At 42.3% G+C, this 17,618-nt stretch overlaps 1 protein-coding gene across 1 annotated transcript in view; it reads left to right on the plus strand.

Annotated features, from left to right (window-relative positions):
* Positions 1-11,813, plus strand: part of LOC112867953 (uncharacterized) — a 50,997-nt gene extending 39,184 nt beyond the window's left edge. Inside the window, 10 exon segments of the mRNA XM_086715142.1 lie at positions 6,262-6,386; positions 6,945-7,105; positions 7,266-7,487; positions 7,489-7,864; positions 7,867-7,976; positions 8,091-8,612; positions 8,615-9,629; positions 9,632-10,479; positions 10,552-11,008; positions 11,011-11,813. Coding sequence (XP_086571268.1) covers positions 6,262-6,386; positions 6,945-7,105; positions 7,266-7,487; positions 7,489-7,864; positions 7,867-7,976; positions 8,091-8,612; positions 8,615-9,629; positions 9,632-10,479; positions 10,552-11,008; positions 11,011-11,678 — 4,504 coding nt within the window. The 3' untranslated portion in view covers positions 11,679-11,813.
* The last annotated feature ends 5,805 nt before the right edge of the window (positions 11,814-17,618 follow it).

Below are 17,618 nucleotides of genomic sequence, written 5' to 3' on the forward strand. Positions count from 1 at the left end.
ATTTCAGTGCATATTCATTGCTTTGGCCTGTTTTCACCAATATTTCTCTTGTTCTAAGCTTGTTCTGGTAAGTGTAAGTCTAGTTGAATAAACTCTAGAAAAACTGGAATCCTTAAAATGAGACTTGGGAAACATCGTTATTTATACAGAAGACTCTTCCTTAAATCTGTGCATTACGGTTTGCACTTTGCATATGGCATAGATGATCTGTGATCCTAGATTCACAGCTCACCTTGCTTCTGCTGGGACATCATCTGTAATTATGTAACCTTAGGGGAACAAGGCCAGTAAGAATACTTTTTTACATAGGTTATGATTCAACATTTAGGAATTCTAGTTGCTCCAATTACCTTTTCTCTCCCAATCACATTCATTATCTTTATTCTCTGACCTAAAGCCTGGTGTTAAGAACAATTTTAATTTTATTACAACGTAATTCTTGGGGCGCCTGGCTGACTCAGTCAACAGAACGTGTGATTCTTGATCTCGGGATTGTGAGTTCAAGCCCCATGTTGGGCATGGAGCCTGCTGAGAAAAAAAATGAAATTCACGTTTGAAACTTATCAATTTTAAAGTGAACAATCCAGGTCACCTGGGTGGCTCAGTTGGTGTCTGCCTCTTGGTTTCGGCTCAGGTCATGATCTCACAGTTCGTGGGATCAAGCCCCGCGTTGGGCCCTGCACTGACAGCATGGAGCCTTTCGGGAATCTCTCTCTCTCCTTCTCTCTCTGCCCCATCCCCGCTCACTCTTTCTCTCTCAGAATAAACAAACATTAAAAAAAATAGTAAAGTGAATGATCCATTTACTGTGAAAGGCATTTAATACATTCACAGTGTGTGCAACCACTGCTTCTATCAAAGTGCAAAATATTTGTATGAGCCCAAAAGGAAACCTTATGCCTGCTAAACAGTTACTCCCCATTTTCCTCTTCTATCTCCTGACAGTCACCAATTTGCTCTTGGTCTCTACAGATTTACCTATTGTGAACATTTCATGTGTGACCAAAAAATAATGTGATGTTTTGACTTAACATAATGTTTTAGAGATTCACCCACATTGTCAGATATTAGTAATTCATTCTTTTTTATGGCTGAATAGTATTTCATTGTACGTGTGAACCACAATTTGTTCATCCATGTGTCCACTGATGGAAATTTGGGTTATTTTCGCCTTTTGGCTACTGGGAATAGTGCAGCCATCAATGCATGTGTATATGTATTTTTTGAGTCCTATTTTTCCATTTTTAGGGGTATATAACTAAGAATAGAATTACAGGATCATAAGGTAATTCTCTGTTTAATTATTCGAGGGAGGAACTACCAAACTGGATTTGGATCATGATAATTCTAACTTTATAGAGTGAATCAATAAGTGTTCTCTCCTCTTCTGGAAGAAAGAGAAGAGAAACTCTTTTGGAAGAGTTTGAGAAGCATTGATGTTAATTTTTTAAATGTTTTGTAGAATTCACAAGTGAAGCCATCTGCTACCGTATATTATTGGGAAGTTTTTCATTGCTGATTCAATTTCTTTACTTGTTTTAAATCCATACAGAGTTTCTATTTCCTTTTGAGTCAGTCTGGTAGTTTGTGTGTTTCTAGTAATGTGTTATTTTTTTCCTTTGTCATACAAATGTTTGTCAGTTTTGTTTATCTTTTTTTATTTTGTTGGTTCTCTCCATTGTTTTGCATTTTGTTTTTTGTTTTTGTGGGGTTTTTTTTGCCACTTCTTTATGTGTAAGGTTAGGTCACTGATTTAAATTTCTCTTTTAATGGAGATGTTTATAGCTATAAATATCCTTTTGAGAAGTGTTTTCACTGCATCCCATTAAGTATTGGTATATTGCATTCTCATTTTCATTTGTTCCAAAGTATTTCCTAATTTCCCTTGTGATTTCTTCCTTAAATATTTCTTCTCAAGAGTGTGTTAATTTCCTTATATAGGTTATTTTTCCAGGTTTCTTTCTGCTATAGATTTCTAGTTTAATTCTACTGCACTCCGAGAAGACACTTTGAATGATTTCAATACTTTTAAACTTATTGAGACTTGTTTTGTGGTCTAAAATATGGCATATCTTGGAGAATATGGCATTACTTGAAAATAATGTATTGAAATAATGTATGTTTATATATATGTTATATATATATATAATGTATGTTTTATATATATATTATGTAACACACACATAGATATAAAATATCTCCTAATTAATAGTGTTGTTCAAGTCCTGTATTTTCTTATTAATCTTCAGTCTAAACATTGTATACATTCTTGAAAGTGGGCTATTGAAATCTCTAATTACCTTTGAAGACCTATTTCTTCATTCATTTCTGCTGACATTTGATTCATATAATTTGCGATTCTGTTATTTGGTTCAGGTATCATAATTCTTGTTATAACTTTTGGGTACAACAGTTTCCAATATGTAACGTCTTTATTTGCCTCAACAATTTTTGATTTAGTTTATTTTTTGTGATAATAGCAGGGTCACCTCTGTTCTCTTTCGTTTACTGTTTCTATGGAATATCTTTATCCATCCATTCACCCTCAACCTATTTGTGTCTTTGGATCTAAAAGAAGTATAAAAAAAATTTTTTAATTCAATTCTTCTGTTCTCTGCCTTTTGTGTAGAGAATTTAATTCATTTACATTTAAAGCAATTGCAGTAAAGGAATTACTTCTCCCATTTTACCATTTATTTTCTCCATGTATTTTATCTTTTATGTTTCTCAGGTCCTCCAATACTGCCTTCTTTTGTCTTTAATTGATTTTTGTGCTTTACTCTTTTGAATTTTTTTTTTTTTTAGATTTTTCTAATGGTTACCTTGGGTATTACGATAAATATGTTAAATTTCTAAGAATTATTTTGAATTGATGCCAACTCAACATCAATAGCTTTCATAAACTCTACTTTTATATGGCTTTGCCCTTATATTGGTTTTGTTGCAGATTACATCTTTTATAAATTGTGCACCCTTTAACGTAGAGTTTTAGTTATTTCTTCATGCATTTGTCTTTTAAATAATATAAGAAATATAGAGAGACATTCCAAACCAAACATACAATAATTTTGGCTTTTATATTTCACTATGTAGTTACCTTTACTAGAGTTATTTTTTAACCTGACTTCAAGTTACTGCTGTCCTTTTTTACTTCATCCTAAAGGAATCCCTTTAACATTTCCTGGAGGCCAAATATACTTGTCATGATCTCTCAGATTTTGTGGGAGATTTTAGTCTCTCTCACAATTTTGAAGGATAGTTTTGTAGGATATAGAATCTTTGGTTGACAGCTTTTTTTCTTTCAGCACTTTCATAATGCTGTTTCATTCCTTTCTGGTGACATAGTTTTTGATAGGAAATCTGCTGTTAAACCCATTGAAGATCCCCTACATGTAATTTGATTCTCTCTTGCTGCTTCCAAGATTGTATATTTGTCCTTAATTTTGGCAATTTGACTAATATGTCTCAGCCTGGATCTCTCTGTGTTTATCCTTTTTGGAGTTTTTTAAACTTCGAGCATATCAATGCATGTATTTTGTCAAGTTTGGCAGATATTTGGCCATTATTTCTTCAAGTATTCTTTCTGTTCTTTTTTCCTCTCCCTTCTGGACTCCCTTTGCTCATAGGTTGACATGCTTAATGGAATTCCACATGTCTCTTAGGTTTTATTTTTATATTTCCTTCTTTGTGTTCCTCAGGCTAGATTATTTCAATGAACTTAAATTCCAGTTCACTGATTCTTTATTTTGTTTCCTCATATCTACTATTTGAACCCTCTAGTAAGTTTAATTTCCATTGTGGTACATTTCAGCTTTAGAATGTCTGTGGATTAAAAAGTTCTTTCTCTTGGGGCGCCTGGGTGGCTCAGTCAGTTGGGCATCCGACTTTGGCTCAGATCATGATCTCATGGCTTGTGAGTTTGAGCCCCGTGTCGGGCTCTGTGCTGACAGCTCAGAGCCTGGAGCCTACTTCAGATTCTGTGTCTCCCTCTCTCTCTGCCCTTCCCCAGCTCATGCTCTCTCTCTCAAAAATAAACATTAAATTTTTTTTTTTTAATTTCTCTCTTTAATGATATTCATACACACACACACACACACACACACATTGTTCTCTTGGTTTCATTTAGCTCTTTGTCCACAGTTTCCTTTAGTTCTGTGAGTATTTTTAAGATAATTGATTTAAAGTCTGTCTAATAAGTAACTTGTCTGTGCTTTTCGGGGGCAGTTTCTGTTAATCTCTTCTGTGAGATGACCATAATATCTTGATTCTTTTCATGATTTAAATTTTGTATCAAAAACTGTACATTTTGTTTTCAATAATGTGGAGCACTGTTTTTTTAAGTTTATTTATTTTTGAGAGAGAGAGAGAGAGACAGAGCATGAGTGGGGGAGGGCAAAGAGAGAGGGAGACACAAATCTGAAGCAGGCTCCAGGCTCTGAGCTGTCAGCATAGAGCCCAACATGGGGCTTGACCCACAACCTGTGAGATCAGGACCTGAACTGAAGTCTGAAGGTTAACCAACTCAGCCACCCAGCCACCCCTGGAACACTAGAGATATGATTCTTTCCACTCTTCAGAGTTATATTTTTGTTATGTTCTGTAGCTATTTTTGTAGTTGTTTAATTGACTTTTCTGATGTATTTTGAAAAGTCAGTATTCTCTATCATACGTGGTCTCTGAGGTTTCTATTCCTTTAGCTTGTGTTCAGCTAGTGTTTTTACAAAGGATTCCTTGAATGCTAGGAGCCAAATACACTCTCCCATTCTTTTCAGATTACTTTTGTAATCTGGGGCAATTATTCAGTACTTATTTATAGCTCTGCATTCGCCTTCATTTCCTATTTGTATTAAGCCTAGAGTTTAGCTGGAGGCAAAAACTTAGGGTCTTCTCAGGTCTTTTTTTGAACATGCATCCTGCTCTGGGCACGCATGTGGTTTTCTGAATTTCCCGGTATATGTAGACACTTCGAATGCCTAATTTCTCAAAGGAAAGCTCTTCCCAGCTTTCCTTCTCAAGACTGAATGCTATATTTTAGGCCTTAACTGTATCTCTTTTCCCAGGCAGCTGGGTTTGTTCATTTGCCTTATAATGTTTTTGAGAATATCCACTGATTTTCTGTGCTGAGTTTTCTGGGTCAGGTAAGAAAAATAAATACCCCAGGTCAGTCAGTCCTTTAGGTAACCCCAGGCAGGTCAGAGCAGACTAAAAGAGTTTTGAGAAAAGATCTACTCGGCTTCCTCCAGAAGCCAGAGACCAGGGTCCCATACTCTATATTCAGACTGTTAAAGATCACCACTGAGCCGGGGAGGGGATTGGAGTAATGCCAAATAAAAATGCCACAATATTTTTCTACCGTTTTTAAGTTACCTTTTTCTTGATTCAGTATTTGCTAGATTGTTGTGAACCTTTGACTCTTTTCCCGTGTTCTGACATAGCTTATTCTGACAGTTTTGCTTGTTTTTTTGTTTTGTTTTGTTTTAATGTTTTTGTGAGGAAACAGCCTCTTAGAGCTGCCTACTCCTCCATGTTTGCTGATATCACTTTGATGACAAATTCTGCTGGTGCAGTTTTCACGTGCATTGGCCTCTGTCTGATTAACCTGAGTCCCTTAGTATAGTTGAAGCCTTCAAGCATAGGGTTTCCATCTTTACCACCTACACAATTCCCTACACTTATTATACCAGGAAATGTTGACCAGTGACAAATTTATCTGGTTATTCCCTCTTGCATTACATATTAGAGAACATAAGAGAAGTATTTTGTGAAAGTTCATGAAGACAAGATACGATAGAGCACAGTCATTAGGTCTAATGATATCACCAAATTAAAAAGAAAATCCACAACAGTAGAGACCTAGAATATTATTTTACTATAAACTTAGCAGTTTGAAATGTAGGTTAAAATAAATTTAATAAAATCCATAATGAAGTATACACAGTAGAGTTTAGTGTAGGACATTCTAACAGATTATTGTGGACCCAAAAAATACTTTTTGGGCTTTTGAATTCTGTCAACATTTACTGGATTAGATAATAAAATTTAATTGCTGAGATTTTTTTCTAAAATGTTGGTTACTTCACTTAAAATGGCAATGATAAAACTATACATGTAAATATACATAACATGTTATAAAAATAGCTATGTTTTTCAGAACAAACCAAAAATACAACAGCATTATTTTATATTTTTTGCAAATTTGTTTAATGCCTGGATGAAAGACATCAGGATTTTCAGATGTGCCCTTTGTTAATTCTTTTGCAGGAGGTTGTTTTGGTTGACATATATGAAGAATCGGGTCGCTCCCGCTGGTCGGCGTGAGGCTGTCGTCTTTGGAGGGACGCGGAATCCCCTCATCGGTTTTGGAGGGACGTGGAATCCCCTCAAAGGTCTAAGCTAGCTTTCAATTTTGTTTCCATGGAGTTGGAAGACTTTCTAGGGGCCCTCTGTCTGTTTTTGTGTTTCTCTGTTTTGTTCTGTGGACTTACTGGACGGACGTTATGGGACAGACTCAGACTACTCCTCTATTATGATTGATCACTTTAAGGATGTGAGGGGAAGAGCTAACAACCTCAGTGTGGAAGTCCGAAAGGGTCGGTGGCAGTTTTTTTGTTCTAGCGAGTGGCCAACTTTCAATGTAGGATGGCCACCAGAGGGGACCTTCGACCTCCCTACCATCCACCGAATCGGGAGTATCATCTCTCGGCCTAAGACGGGCCATCTTGATCAGCTCCCTTACATTATCACTTGGCAGGACCTTGTAGAAGACCCACCCTCTTGGCTTAAGCCCTTCCTAGCCCCGCTCCCTCCGGAGCAAAACCCATTCTTGCTTTGCAGGGGACAAAGAAGAAGAAAAGTCTTACCCAGCCTTCAGCACCCCTCTACCCTGTCCAAAGGGGGGGTACTGAAGAAGAATTAATTTTTCCTCCCCCATATAACCCCTCTAGGATGCCGGAAGAACACCATCCTCCCCCTCCGGGGGAGGCAGACGCTGTTCCCAGAGCAGCGGGAGGTGGAAACGCTCCAGTGGGAAGCCCGCCCTTTACCAGACAAAGGGCTCAGAGGGAGCAATCCGCGCCTCCGCCGCCGACTCCACTCTTCTGCCCCTGTGAGCCCCCGGACCCCCAGACGCGGAAGGGAATCAGCCCCATCACTATTAGCCTTTCGCCACTAGTGACCTCTACAATTGGAAAGCTCAGAGTCCTAAGTTTTCTGAGAAACCGGCAGGGCTTATTGATTTATTAGACTCTGTTCTTTTTACCCATCAGCCCACGTGGGACGATTGCCAGCAGCTTTCGCAGGTCCTGTTCACGACTGAAGAAAGAGAAAGAATCCTCAATGGGGCCCGAAAACTAGTTCCAGGCGCAGACGGGAATCCCACCACCAACCAGGCTCAGATAGATGCCTCCTTCCCCTTAACTCGGCCCCAGTGGGATTTCAACACGGCAGAAGGTAAGGAGAGGCTCCGGGTCTACCGCCAGACTCTAATGGGGGGGTCTCCGAATGGCTGCTAGGAAGCCAACCAATTTGGCCAAGGTAGGAAATGTGCAACAGGAAAAAGATGAATCTCCGGCTGCCTTTTTAGAACAGATCATGGAGGCATTCCGTGCCTATACCCCCATGGATCCAGAGGCTCCGGAAAGCAAGGCAGCTGTTATCATGGCCTTTGTAAACCAATCGGCCATAGACATTAGGAGAAAATTACAGAAAATAGATAGACTAGGGGAAAAAAGTCTGCAGGACTTACTGGTGGTAGCCAAAAAGGTATATAATAACCGGGAGCCTCCTGAGGACAAGCAGGCTTGCGCCATGGCGGCTGCCAGCAGTAAGCAGACTCGAGACCTGGCCAGAATACTACTAGCTACACTGCTGACTCCCCCGAGGAACGAGACCGCCGTCTCCGGCAGCTGGCAGACGATGCAAGAAAAGGTAAAAGAACCACCAAGGGGGGGAAGCAGAGGCTGCAGAAGGATCAGTGCGCATACTGCAAGGAGATAGGGCATTGGGCCCGAGATTGTCCAAAAGGGGCCGGCGGGAAGGGAAGCAAGACTGATCGAGTAAAAGTCCTAGAGCTGGATGAACTAAGTGATTAGGGGAGTCGGAGTTCGGACCCTCTCCCCGAACCCAGGGTAACTCTTAAAGTGGAGGGGACTCCTGTTGACTTCCTTGTTGACATCAGAGCACAACATTCGGTCCTCCGCACCCCACAAGGAAAACTAGCCAGCAAGAAGTCCTGGGTATAAGGGGCAACTGGTATGAGCCAGTATTCATGGACTACCCGAAGAACAGTAGATTTGGGAACGGGCCGGGTATCCCACTCCTTTATGGTAATACCAGAATGCCCCTACCCGCTGTTAGGACGGGACTTACTGACCAAGATTGGAGCTCAGATAACTTTCAGACAAGGGGGGCCTCAGGTTACCGATGGCAAGGGCCACCCCATCCAGGTCCTGACCATGAAACTGGAGGATGAATACCGCCTCCACCAGGAGGCGCTCCCGAGAGAGGATAATATAGACAGATGGCTACAAGAATTCCCCTGGGTTTGGGCAGAGACGGGGGGAATGGGACTAGCCACTCACAGGACCCCAGTCCTGGTAGAGCTCAAGCCAGGAGAGAGAGTCCGGTAAGGATCAAACAATACCCCATGTCTCAGGAGGCCCGGAAGGGGATCCAGCCACACATCCGGAGACTACGAAGCCTAGGGGTACTAGTTCCCTGCCAGTCTCCCTGGAACACCCCTCTACTGCCGGTCAAAAAGCCTCACACAAATGACTACCGACCGGTACAAGACCTCCGGGAAATAAATAAGAGGGTCGCGGACATACACCCAACTGTTCCCAACCCGTATACTCTCTTGAGCTCCTTGGCGCCCTCCAGGGTCTGGTATACTGTACTAGATTTAAAGGACGCCTTCTTCAGTCTGCCGCTGGCACCCCAGAGCCAACCCTTGTTCGCCTTCGAGTGGCATGATCCGGAGGAGGGCTACAGTGGGCAACTCACCTGGACACGGCTACCTCAGGGATTCAAAAATTCACCCACCATCTTCGACGAGGCACTACACGAGGACCTGGGTGAGTACAGAAGGGAGCACCCTGGCCTCACCCTTCTACGGTACGTAGATGACATCCTGATTGCTGCCGACACGGCCAAAGACTGTGAGCGAGGGACCCAGGACCTGCTGGCTACCCTGGGGGCCTTAGGGTACCGGGCATCCGTGAAGAAGGCTCAGATATGCAGGGAGAGGGTAAGTTACCTGGGATATATCCTGGAGGGCGGACAGCGGCGGTTATCAGATGCCAGAAAAGAAATTGTCCTAAAGATCCCTACTCCCACCTCCCGAAGAGAAGTGAGGGAATTCCTAGGATCAGTCGGCTACTGCCGCCTCTGGGTTCCAGGTTTTGCTGAGATTGCCAGGCCCCTATATGAAGCTACCAAAGAGGGGAAAACATTTAAATGGACTGAAAAAGAAGAAATTGCCTTTAATCAGTTAAAAAAGGCCCTCCTAAGTGCCCCAGCCCTGGGCCTACCAGACATTACGAAACCCTTCCACCTCTTTGTAGACGAACATAAGGGAATAGCAAAAGGGGTTCTAACTCAAGCCTTAGGCCCCTGGAACTGCCCAGTGGCTTACCTAAGAAATTAAACCCAGTGGCTGCCGGCTGGCCGCCATGCCTAAGAATTATTGCGGCAACAGCACTCCTAGTCAAGGATGCAGACAAGCTGACCCTAGGACAGGAGATCTGGATCACGACCCCACACGCCATTGAAGGGGTCCTGAAACAGCCTCCTGATAGATGGATGAGCAACACACGTGTGACTCATTACCAGAGCCTCCTATTCAACCCTCCACGAGTGCGGTTCCACCCCAGTGCAGCCCTCAATCCTGCAACCCTGCTGCCCGACCCTGACCTAGGTGTTCCATTACATGACTGTGCGGGAATCCTGGAACAAGTACATGGATTCCAGACGGACCTGACCGACCGGCCCCTCCCCGATGCCGAGGCTACTTGGTTCACTGATGGCAGCAGCTTTGTGCGAGACGGACACAGGTATGCGGGTGCAGCGGTGGTCACTGAAATGGACACCGTATGGGCGGAGGCTCTACCCTCCGGAACGTCAGCCCAGCGAGCAGAGCTCATAACCCTCACCAAGGCGCTGATGCTGGGAGCTGGAAAACGGCTTAACATCTACACAGACAGCCGTTATGCGTTTGCCACAGCTCATATTCATGGGGCAATTTATCAGGAGAGGGGGTTACTGACGGCAGAAGGACGGACTATAAAAAATAAACAGGCGATACTTAACCTGCTTACGGCCTTATGGCTTCCTGCCAAGCTAGCCATTATCCACTGCCAAGGGCACCAAAAAGCTGATAACCCAGTAGCTAGAGGTAATCGAAAGGCTGACCAGGCAGCCAAGGCAGTCGCCCTTACTCCAGTCCCCACCATGACCATACAACTACCGGACCCGGGAGACCCAGTTTTACCAGACCAGCCCAAATACTCCCAGGAGGAGTTACAGCGGATCAAGAAACTCCGCATGGCCCAGGAGATAAAGGGATGGTGGTATACACATAACAAGGAGCTCGTGTTGCCAGACCAGCTCGGAGTCTCAATATTAGAGCACATGCATTGGTCTACTCACATGGGGGCCCGAAAATTAAAAGACTTAATCCGACATGCCGGAATCAAGATTCACCAACAGGACACCAAAATAGAGCAAGTTGTATCTGCCTGCAAGACCTCCCAACTCACCAACGCGAGAGCCACATCAAATAAAAAAGGAACCAGGCTCAGAGGCACCAGACCGGGAGCCCAATGGGAAGTCGACTTCACTGAAGTCAAACCAGGAAAGTATGGTTATAAATATCTTTTAGTATTTACAGACACCTTCTCTGGCTGGGTGGAGGCATACCCAACCAAGCATGAAACGGCTCAGACGGTGGCTAAGAAGCTACTAGAAGACATCTTACCCAGGTATGGTTTTCCTGCCATGGTAGGATCAGACAATGACCAGCTTTTATCTCGCAGGTAACACAGGCAGTAGCCAAGGCGGTGGGGGCAAACTGCAAATTACATTGTGCTTATAGGCCCCAGAGCTCAGGACAGGTAGAAAGAATGAATAGAACCCTAAAAGAGGCCCTTACCAAATTAACCATGGAGACTGGCGGGGACTGGGTGACTCTCCTACCGTACGCCCTTTACTGGGTTAGAAACACTCCTTACACTCTGGGTTTTACTCCCTACGAGATCATGTTTGGCAGGCCACCCCCTGTTATTCCCAGCCTTCCAGCTGAATTTATTGCTGAGTTTAAAGATCAAGAACTTTTTCTTTCCTTGAGAGGGCTCCAGAGGGCGCACGAGGACATTTGGCCACGCCTCCGTGCCATCTACGAGGCTGGCCCGACCCTGACACCTCAGTACAGGCTGGGAGACTGGGTCTACGTCAAGAGACACCACAGAGAGACCCTCGAGCCGCACTGGAAGGGACCCTACATCGTGGTGCTGACAACCCCCACCGCTCTCAAAGTAGACGGCATCGCGACCTGGGTCCATCACACCCACGTTCGGCCAGCGGACCCCTCCTTGATCCGGAAGCACTTCGTCATGCAATGGGCCATCAGTTGGGACCAACACAACCCGCTCAAGCTCAAGCTACAGCGCATTCGACCCACCTAATATTGGTAACTCTGTTAACTCTGCTTGTCATTGCTCATGCTGCCGGGAGTCCCTACGCCCCCCAAAACATCACCTGGCAGATCATAGACACCAGCTCGGGGACAATACTTAATCAGACCTCCCAGACCCACCCCAGGGACACTTGCTTCCCAGAACTTGCGTAAACCTCCAAACTCTGTTCCCCTTGTCACCATAAATGCAGCCGGTCCCATGATTGGGTCTGTAAGCTACATGACAAGGGGGGAATGAAAGGGCGGGCCTACGCTGGCCAACTCCATCTTGTTCTATGTCCTTCACCTTGACCACACCTCCTCCCCTTGAGCCACCCCCTCCCCCACCTGCCTAACAGAACTCGGACCCTTCCCCAGCCAATCGGCTGAGGCCATAGCTATTACCTCACCAACTGCCCCTAGGCCCCAATAAAACCTTTGTGCTTTGGAAACTCTCTCTCCCTGGTATCTCACTGCTGCATCGGTGCAGGAAGGGGATTGAGCTCGAGCTAGCTCGAATAAAGGCTCTTTTGCTTTTACATCAGACTCGGCTCCCTGGCGGTATTTGGGGATCACGAATTCTGGGCATAACACAGCCACTTGTGTTTGTGTGTGTGTGTGTGTGTGTGCGCGTATTTTATACGAAAGGTTCATTTCATTCATTTTGAGGGCAAACATTTCCCAGAGGTATCCTTTGCTCTCTGAAAGTTTGCATTATGTGACTTTGTTTTTGTGAAAAATGTACATTAGTACAGTGTAAAAATGAACCCCCCCCCTTGGATTTCTTTTGGTTAAGAAAAACAGGTAGTGATGTAGGACTTCCATAAAAACAGAAGTGGTATAATGTGATCTCTCAGAAGGCAGGGGATGCTCTTTGCTTTACACCATTTCAGCTTACAGAAGTTTTCATAGGGATGTTCCAACATTCAGTGAATGAAACCTATACTTAAATCTGAAGTCATTTTTGTTATTCATTCCTTCCATTAAATTCAAGTTACATGGAAACAAGAAAGAATAGTTGAGTTTATAGCACAACCAGCTGCTGCCAAGGTGTTTTTCCTGGAGACAACTATCATGTTGATGTACAGTGGAAGTCTTTTTGTTTTTATTGTTTTTATTTATTTGTAGAGAGAGAGTGTGAGAGAGAGCAGGGGAGAGGCAGACACAGAAGGGAAAGAGAGAGAATCCCAGCAGGCTCTGCACTGTCAGCACAGAGCCCAATGCGGGGCTCCAACCCACAAACCACCAGATCATGACCAGTGCGGAAATCAAGAGTCAGACAAGCGACTGAGTCACCCAAGTACCCCTATTTTTGTTTTGGGTACTCCAGATTTACCACACAGATACTAAAAAGATCTTAAGTATTGATATTGAATGCAGTTATCATTTTTATAACTGTATTAAGGAAATTCTCAAGTGAAACTGATTGTGTTTTTAAATGAGCACATGTATAATAGTGTTGGCTAACAATAAAGTGCTCAGAATTGCAGCCCCTACTGGTTTTGTACCAAGGGTGAAAATTTCAATCCAGTGTAAAGGGAACACAATGCTGTAGTAGTATCATAAATATAATTTGAGTTTAGGACCCATTTTCACTAGTTGTTGACAAATTATACTCTGCAAACCTGTGATGCAGGTAAAGATAGGAAACCCAAAGGTGCTCCTGGTAATGTAACTGAAACCAACAGCGAGCCTGAGGGAGAAACTGACATGTGCACGTGGTAATGTAACTGAAATCAACCGCGAGCCTGAGGGAGAAACTGACACGTGCGCGAGGCCATGTAACTGAAACAAACAGCGAGCCGGAGGGAGGTACTGAAACACAGCCATAGAGGAGCTCAGAGGCTCACAGTAGAACCATAGCACTTTAGGGTTTTTTTAAAAAGAAAAAGACATTATTTCAGAGAGAGAGAGTGTGTGTGTGCATCATTGCATAATTTTCTCGAATGTCAAAAGCCTTTGTGCAAGTGTATTTCTCATATTTGGCTTTTCTCCTCAAATTCAGGAGATGTTAATTTGAAAAAGGTCTCAAAAAGAGATTTGAGAATGATTATTAGCATTTTGAACAATTGACTAAACCTATGAGTAAATCCGAAAGCTCTTGATTTATTTATTCAAGAGATTTAAGGTAGCATTTATTTAATAAGTCTCTCAGAACCCGGAAATACATTATTTGATGAGCACTTAGAATCTGCTAAAACTAGAGAAAGTTGAATAAAATATCACAAACTAGGGGATCTTAGAGATGCAAGCTACTTCATAGGGCATTGTGTGTGTATGTGCATGCCAGTGTGTGTGCATAGTATTTCCAATTAAATTTTATATGAAGAAGTCAAAAATAATGCTAAAGCAGAGCTGTTCTGATGGTAGAGCTCTGACCATGTAACCTCTGTCCTTCCCCTTCCGATCTCTGTCCAGAGAGAGCTTATAGGAGTTTCTAGAATACAACTGACAATGGTGTCATTTAGTCCAACCTTTTCTCTCCACAAAGAGGAAACTGATACCTAAGTAGACTGAGTGCTAGTGCCATCGGCATACATGCTACTCTAAGGGTTAACTACAACTAGATTACAATCTCCTAGCTCTAATGACTGTTCTTACACCTTGCTGCTTACTCTTGAGAAAGAAAATGGGAGAATAGGTCCAAAAGTGTTGGGAACCTTAGAGAAGGTGAATGCATCATAGTAGGCAAACTTTTTGCAATCCATACTTCAGTATTTCATATTTAATATAAAATTCCTAAAAATCCCCTACATGTATGGTAAAAAGGGGCAGAGTGGGGAAGGGGAAGGAGGAGACACATAAATAAATAAGGAATATCTTATTTGTCAGCTTTCCTCTTCATTCTATTCAGTATAGACATGTTGGTAACTTCTCACATAGCATATTTTTAATATGTATTTTTAAAATACTATGGCTTTCTGGGGCACCTAGGTGGCTCAGTCAGTTGAGCCTCTGACTTTGGCTCACGTCATGATCTCGTGGTCTGTGAGGTTGAGTCCCGTGTCGGGCTCTGTGCTGATAGCTCAGAGCCTGGAGCCTGCTTCAGATACTATGTCTCCCTCTCTCTCTACAACCATCTCCCCCACCCCGAAACCCAGCTTGCACTCTGTCTCCCTCTATCAAAAGTGATAAACATTAAAAATAATAATAATAATTAGAATTAGCTTGCCATTATGGAAAGTGTTTTGACTCAGAAGCCCTAGCTCTATAACCAATAGCTATTTGTTCTTGGATAAGCCACTCCTCTTTGGCTCAAAATCTTCCTCTATAAAACAAGTATCTTACTGCCTTATTTTACAAGGTTGATAAAAGGATTTAATAAGATATTACACCCAAAACATGGCCTCTCAGGCCAGGTGACGCTCATGACTCTGGGAAGGGCAAGATGACACCTTCCATGACCTCAGAAAAGGTGCTCCACAGGATTTAAAGCGGGGGTCCAGGGGCACCTGCTTCACAGGATTTAAAGCGGGGGTCCAGGGGCACCTGGGTGGCTCAATCAGTTGGGCTTCCAACTCTTGGGTCTTGATCTCAGGGTCATGAGTTTGAGCCCCAACTCAAAAAAAAAAAAAAAAAAAGGCAAGGGTACAGATCTTTAAAAAAAAAAAAAAAAGGCAGGGGTACAGATCTTAAAAAAAAAAAAAAAAAAAAAGGCAGGGGTACAGATCTACTAACAAAGGAGAAAGGGAAGCCCGATCTCTTCCTGCTGCATTATTTGAACATCTCTGACAGCTTAGAATGGTCCCAACTAACATCTTCTGGCAAAAAAAAGAGAAACAAGATCCTCAGAGGGTAACTCATAATGCAAGTCTAGGCTAAGATATGGGTTCCACATAAGGTTTTTGAGTGTGCAGGGAAAAGGGTGTATGATTAAAGCCAGGAGGCCCAGCTGCCAGAACAGGGTGCTGGTGCTTTGGGATAGCTGCTGAGCATATGTGCTGCGTGTGCAGTGAACAAAAGAAACTTTGTAACTTTGAAATCTAAGTGTGGATCACCATGAAGACTGAAAACTCTGGATCAGCAAGGGAATCCTGGGAGCAAAGGTCAATCACGACCAGACTGCAGCACCAGTTTCAACAGCAATGCCGCAGCAACAGAATCAAAGGAAACAGTAGAATGATCAGGATGTTCTTTTTTCCCCTCCCTACGACTTGTGAAAGAGGACTGTCTCTTTGGTCTTAGGGTGCTCCTTTGGTTCTTGGAAAATTCAAGGGAGAGAGTACAGGAGATAGCTCTCAAAGGAAAGTACAGGGTTTTCCACACAACTGAACATTTCAAGACCCAAGTTACTAGTTAGAAAACACAGAGATGTAACATTATTTGTACCCCATGCATAGGGGTTATACTTGAAACGAAAGGGGTAAGGTTAGGATCCTTAAGGATAAAGGTCTCAAAAGTCCTGAGGTAAAGAATCCTGCACACATTTCTACTTCCAACTAGTCTAGTCCTTTGCTTGATTTCTGGCTAATGTTGTGGACTAACCAACTGCCATTCCAAAACTGCCTGACCAAACTACGAAATCCCATTTGTTATGTACGAAGTTAACAGTTAAATTATCTTAAACCTCAGTTTAGTAATAACTAGCATTTTAATGCAAACACAGATTAAAACCCTTAATATAAGCATATTCAGCTGCAGTCCATGCATATACATCTTGAGGAAAGGGATCAATACCTTGCTGAAGAAGAAGCCTGACTACATTTGTTGATTCATAATTTACAGCAAGCATGAGGGCTGTTCTCAAATAACAGAGATAACTTCACTCTTAGGAATTTAGAGTTATTTAAACAACTAATTTCGATATACTTTATCAGGTTAATATCTTGCCTGTCTGTTCAGAATCAACCATTTACACGTTCAAGTGTTCATCTTTGTAAATTATCTCCAAGACTAAAATGAAGGGACAAAAGGGAGCTTCTTGTCCCACTTGGGTAATGTATTATAGAGTTGCTAATTTAAAGTCCTTTGATAAACAAGAAACTATGTGGAGGTCACTTATCTGAATAGGTAATGATTTTAAAAAAGAATTCCCCATGTCTTCCTTAATCTGATACAGTGCACTTCAAAGCCATCTAGAGGTCAAGTAAGTATAAAAACTATCTGCAGGCTTAAAATGATAATATTTTAATGTGAATGCTAATAAAATAGGCATACTTATAGTTAACGATGCTGATAAGCATATGGTAGGCACTAAATTAAATGCTATGTATATAAAATATAATTTACGCACAACCACCCTTGAAGGATGTATTATTATCCTCCTTTTCATATCAGGAAACATATTTAGTGATGATACGTAACGCTCCCAAGGTCACAACACCTAGCAAGTAGGAAAGCAATGAATAAACCTAGTCTTGTGTGAATCTAAGGCACGTCTCTTTCTTCTTTATCACCCACCTGTAACTTATCCTCATTAAAGGAAAAGTCTATTCAGTTAAAGTTACCTTTCATCTTTCTACTCCTACCAATTAAAAATAAAATCAAAAATATATATACTGGACATGAAAAAGGGTAAAACCTGGTGAGCCTATAGTACCTGGTAATAGTAATTAATCATTACTTAAAGATCACCTAAGGACATCAGTATTCCTCAAAAAAGAAAAAAAAAGCAATTTAAAGCAAAGTGTCATCCAAAAGACAAAACAACTCCTGTTTTTGTCTAATATGCATCTTAATTTTTTACATTTATTTGCTTTTGAGAGACAGAGTACAAGTTTGTCCTCTATGTCACAGATTCTCTGTTCTGCCTCGTCCATCCTTGCCGCCTCTGCATCCATCCGTGATTGCAGCTCAGTTATAGCACTTTTAATTTCACTCTGGCTATTTTTTACTTCTTTTATCTCTGCAGAAGGGGATTCTAATCTATTTTCGGCTCCAGCTAATATTATTATCGTGATTCCAAATTCTGGTTCAGACATCTTGCTAGTATCTGTGTTGTTTAAATCCC

This window comes from Puma concolor, chromosome B4 (assembly GCF_028749965.1).
Source record: "Puma concolor isolate L17-30 chromosome B4, mPumCon1.1.hap2, whole genome shotgun sequence".
NCBI classification, from domain to species: Eukaryota; Metazoa; Chordata; class Mammalia; order Carnivora; family Felidae; genus Puma; species Puma concolor.